We start from the raw sequence: 5,206 nt of genomic DNA, 5'->3' as shown, positions 1-5,206 counted from the left end.
TTTTATTATTTCTATAAAATTACACAATTTATATAAAATATATATTTTTTTAATTTTTTCTCATTTTTTTTGCAGAGATTACTAGAATAAAATTATTCCTCACCAAACTTGAATTATTAATAACAGAATTTTGAACAGAAAATATAAAACCTGAATGAAGTTTTGGAGTCTTAAAATTTGGAACATTTGGGTGGAAATCTTTGATCAGTTATCCCACGTGGGGATAAAATAGCTGCCACACAAACCAAACAGAACCACATGGGCACACATACGAAGACTTATCGACACGCGTCCTTTTATAATTGGTTAATCATATAGGAAGCATGAATCGGATCCAAAAATCCGGATCCCGGATCCGCTTCTTCAACTCAAAACAGAAACCCTACGTCACCAGGGGTCCGTCTCCTCGATTTCAATCTCTTTCTTTGATGGATTCGCCTTGAATCAATCGTTTAGTCGAGCTCTCCCAAAAGATGTCGAATCACTCCAGAGACGAACCAAGCACCGCCCCGAAAACAGATCAATGGTACGATCTCGTCCTGGGCTCCTCCGCTAAAGACGACTCCTCTCATAAATTCTGCACCTTGCGATGTAAGTTTCGATAGGTTTTAGATTAATTGATCTCACTTTATTGGGGATAATGATTTTGTTTTACGTAATTAATTTCTCAGATGAGTTCAAACCTGCTTCTATTGATAAGAAGAGGTCAGGGACTCTGCACAAGAAGAAGGATAACAGAGTCTCCGTTGAGTTTCAGAACAACCAGCCTGGTAAACCTAAGGTGACGTTTGAAGGTAGTAGTGAGGATTATAAGGATAATGACGCCGTGCTGTTTTTCGATGGGGAGAAGTTTCGTTTGGAGAGGCTGCATAGGGCTGTGAAGCAGCTGAGGCATCTCAGGACGCCTGGTGAATCTGCTGCCGCGGTGCCGGCGGGGTCTTCTTCTCAGTCTGCAGTGGCTCCTCCTGTGGAGCATCGGGTGTCTCCTCCTGTTGGTCGTGCTGCTAAGTCTCCTCATGTTAATAGAAGCTTGCACCCAGATATGCCTGTGAGTTTCTCAATGTCTTTTGACCAAGTCTATTGGTTAATGGTTACTACACACATTGGATGTTGTTCAGGTTATTGATTTGGTTTGTTGTTTGATGATGTTATTATGTGTTGGTTTATATTCTCTCATTTTTTTCATGTATTACCTGCAGGTTGAAGTTGAAAGAATCGAAATTGGGAAGCGAGAGAACTCAGGTTAGCGATATGATTTAGCATTTTTAGTCCTATCTTTTAGATATGTAGTTTTACAGAACCGGACTTTGATTGTTGGGATCATAAGGTTCACTGCATAGAATGAAAAAGAGATAAACCTGTCTTAGTTCTCATCCACTGTTCTTTGTAAACTGCGGTTTTGATGTACATATTGCTGGTTGAGCTTGGTTGCTGATGCATAGAGGTCTGATTTGCTAAAGAAACTCAAGTTCTCTACCTTGTAAAGTAGTCTTTATTAATTGGGTTCTTCTGTCTGATCATAGGTCTCATTACTGCTATGACTATTTATTTCTCTAGTGGTTTAAGTATATAGTCAATTGAGACTAAGCAGGAATTTTGAACTGTTGTTTCAAGTTGATTACAAATCCAAATTACTTTTTATAAACATGTATGTGCTATGTCTGTTTTTTTTTTCAACTGTGAGAACTAATGTGGTAGTCATAGTATCTAACGGACAAGAATTGATTGCAGCCGAACCTGCCATCCCTAGAAGCAATGCACCTTCGATCTCACCAGTTGATGATGTCAAGAACGAAGACGGAGAAGAAGAGCATCACGAGATTGATTTGGTTGACATATTCGGCTCATTTACACCAGAGAAGGACAACGCAGAGAAAGACAACGCTGACGTTGGTGGAGAATACGAGGAAACTTTAAACAAACAGCTTAGCATCACGGAAGAGGAGATTGCAGATGTGGACGACGACAGCGGCGGCGAAGGAGAGAAGGGTCTGAACGCAGCGGAAGCGCTTAGAGCGCAAGTAAACGCAGAGGTGCAGCAAAAACGCGAAAGCTCAAGCTCAAGCAGTAGCAGCGGGAGCAGCAGCGGGAGCGACAGTGATGGTAGGAGCAAAAGCGTGAGCAGCGGAAGTGGGCAGAGTAGCAGCGGAAGCAGTAGCCGTGGAGGAAGTGGAGGGAGTGACGATGAAGATGAAGTCAACTCCGTGTAACAAAATACAACAATATTACCAAACTTATTGTGTCTGAATAATTGGCTTTGAAGATCCAAAAGGTTAACTTTCACTTAAAAGCAGATTTATAAATGATATGGTCCAGTTCGGACATATAGCAAATCCAGCTTCTACTTGTGTCTTAAAGCTGTCCCCACTCTACTCGCTATAATCGGCGCGTGTAGCGAAAATCTTGTCTAGAGGAAGGAACGTGGATGACACGCGCTAAACGGGCCGTGAGTGGTGGAAGAAAGTGTGCTATTACTGTTAACAAGCGAGTTCAACAGACTGAACACCGGAGATCGAGAATCGTTGTCTTCTTCTTCACAGCCTCCCAAGTCCGAATCTTTAACCCTTCTCTCTCTCTCTATCTCTCCATTTTGTCTGATCTCATCTGCGTCTGAATCTTCCGGATCTCGTCCTCCACGTTTCTCAAGATCGACTTATGAGCTCAAAAGCTTCTGACTTGATCGGTGAAAACAGATGGGAGCTGAGAAGAAATGGCTATTCACTCTCTTCTCTGTAGTCTTCCTCTCCGTCTTCCTCCTCTTACTACTCTACTCTCTCTCTGCTTTCACCTCTAAGCCTTTCCCTTCCCCTATCCGTCACGGCCCTCATCACCCGCCAGCTTTCGCTTACTACATAACCGGAGGTTGTGGAGACGGCGACCGGATCTTTCGGTTGCTCCTCGCGGTTTACCACCCTAGGAACCGGTACCTTCTCCATCTCGGCGCTGAAGCTACCGAAGCAGAGAGGCTCTCTCTTCTCTCCCGCTTGAAAACTGTTCCTGCAGTGAACGCCTTTGGGAATGTTGATGTGTTGGGGAAAGTTGATCGTCTCTCTGACAACGGTGCTTCTAAAACGGCTTCCACTCTCCACGCCGTGTCTATCTTGTTGAAGCTTGGTCGCTCTTGGAACTGGTTCATTGAGCTTAGCGCGTTGGATTACCCCCTCATTACTCAAGACGGTATGTGATTCATTTTCAGTCTTTGATCTTTTGTTTTGACATCTCTTTTGAGCTTGTTGTTATGTTTAGTTGAAATGTGATTAGTGTTATTGATAACGACACTGATCTCTTTATTGCAATTTACAAGCTTTAGATATTTATTACATCCACTCACTTCATCTGTTTGTCCCCATATGACTTTGATTTCAAAAGTAACGTTTTCTCCACTCATGTTTGTTCTCAGACCTGTCTCATGTGTTTGCCTCGGTGAACAGAAGCATCAACTTCATTGATCATACTAGTGATCTTTCTTGGAAAGAGTAAGTATCATACACTCTCCTTTTTTCTCAATCCCTTGCAATGTTAACACTCATGAATAGTTTTATTTATTTTTCTCTAGATCTCAGAGAATCAAGCCTATTGTTGTGGATCCAGCACTATACTTAGCCAGAAGAACACAGCTCTTCACTGCTACTGAGAAACGTCCAACACCAGATGCTTTCAAAGTCTTTACAGGTTAAAAGATTCAGTACCTAATAGGCCTTTATATGCTTCATTCTAATTTATAATATATCACGCAGGCTCGCCGTGGATCGTACTGAGCAGATCTTTCTTGGAGTATTGCATCTTCGGTTGGGACAATCTACCAAGAACCCTCCTCATGTACTTCAACAACGTGATCCTCTCTGAAGAATGCTACTTCCACACCGTTATCTGCAACGCTCCCGAGTTTAGTAACACGACAGTCAACGGTGACTTGCGTTACATGATATGGGACAGTCCGCCAAAGATGGAGCCACACTTCCTCAGCGTATCGGATTACGATGAGATGGCTCAGAGCGGAGCAGCTTTCGCCAGGCAGTTCAAGAAAGACGATCCGGTTTTGGACATGGTTGACAGAGAGATCTTGAAACGGGGACGTTTCAGGGTGACTCCTGGAGCTTGGTGCGCGAGGAGGCATAGTAGCTGGTGGACAGATCCGTGTTCGGAGTGGGGTGATGTTAACGTTGTTAAAGGTGGACCTCAGGCTAAGAAGCTGGATGAGACGGTAACGAATTTTCTTGATGATTTGAGTTCAGAAACTAATCAGTGCAAGTGAAGAAGGAGAATGGTGGGGAGTGTTGGAATCAGTTATACACACGGACACGACACGAGTTTACATTGTTTTAATGTCTGTAATGGTTTTCATTCTTTGACGGCTGATTGTATTTATAAAGCGGCTGGTAGATTTCATTAGTTGTCGTCTACCTTCTTGTATCTGTATTAGTATCAGCCCTGTTCTTTTAAGGAACGCAGCTTTAGCGGCCAGGGTCAAAAATTATAGGTTACTTTTTCCCTACGTATGTGGAGAGGAAGTCAACGACACCGGAAAATTAAACGCAGCGGCCATAAAAACAGCCGTAACAACCAATTCAGTTGACGCTGTGTTTTTCAGCGATCGGATAAACACCGGCAACACCCATAAAAGTAGCCGCTGCGTTAATTATTTCTTCTCCCGCGATGGATGAAGAAGGAAATCATTAACAAATTTAATCGCTGACGCCAACCGCAACGACTTCAAAAAGAACATGGCTATCTTCTGCATAAACAATGGTCTTGTTCTCTCGGTTCTTCTGGTTCACCCTGAAAGGAGAACATATCTCTTGGCGACTCTGCTGTAGAGCATGTAGATTCTCTTTTGGAGATAATTTTTTCGGTTCTGGTTCAGGTTTGGTTTTGGTTTAACTCAATAATTTTTAAAATGTTTTTGGTTATTAATTCGGTTTGATAATCGGTTAGTTCAGTTTGATTTAACAATTTTAAAAAATTGGATATCGATTTGGTTTGGTTTGGTCTTTCTATGTCTACTCTCTATACTCTAGTATATCTATATTATTAAAAGAAAAGTACCTATTTGAAAATGTTCTTACTTCATTAATTAAACTCCTTTTTTTTTACTTGTCTTTTTCAGTTGCATTTATGAAATATCCTAAAACGAATAAAACTGTCTAATTTATTACTTGTCTTTTCAGTTACATTAATGAAATATGCTTAAATGAATTTAAACTTC

The 5,206-nt window shown here is 41.7% G+C and overlaps 2 protein-coding genes across 2 annotated transcripts; both read left to right on the top strand.

The window, feature by feature from the left end:
- Positions 1 to 342: 342 nt before the first annotated feature.
- On the top strand, positions 343 to 2,333 carry LOC106300458 (suppressor protein SRP40). Its single transcript, XM_013736601.1, has 4 exons — positions 343 to 591; positions 672 to 1,048; positions 1,200 to 1,242; positions 1,732 to 2,333. Exons 1-4 carry the CDS (start codon positions 474 to 476, stop codon positions 2,208 to 2,210), a joined length of 1,017 nt encoding a protein of 338 aa, XP_013592055.1. The 5' UTR covers positions 343 to 473; the 3' UTR covers positions 2,211 to 2,333.
- Positions 2,334 to 2,453: 120 nt separating this feature from the next.
- On the top strand, positions 2,454 to 4,477 carry LOC106300457 (xylosyltransferase 1-like). The gene is made up of 4 exons (XM_013736600.1): positions 2,454 to 3,177; positions 3,401 to 3,476; positions 3,557 to 3,672; positions 3,738 to 4,477. The coding sequence occupies exons 1-4, from the start codon at positions 2,694 to 2,696 to the stop codon at positions 4,253 to 4,255; spliced, it is 1,194 nt and encodes a 397-aa protein (XP_013592054.1). The 5' UTR covers positions 2,454 to 2,693; the 3' UTR covers positions 4,256 to 4,477.
- The last annotated feature ends 729 nt before the right edge of the window (positions 4,478 to 5,206 follow it).

Source organism: Brassica oleracea, chromosome C6 (genome assembly GCF_000695525.1).
Source record: "Brassica oleracea var. oleracea cultivar TO1000 chromosome C6, BOL, whole genome shotgun sequence".
In the NCBI taxonomy this organism is placed as follows: domain Eukaryota; kingdom Viridiplantae; phylum Streptophyta; class Magnoliopsida; order Brassicales; family Brassicaceae; genus Brassica; species Brassica oleracea.
Note: the sequence above shows the minus strand (reverse complement) of the source record. Positions and strands in the feature narration are given on the sequence as shown.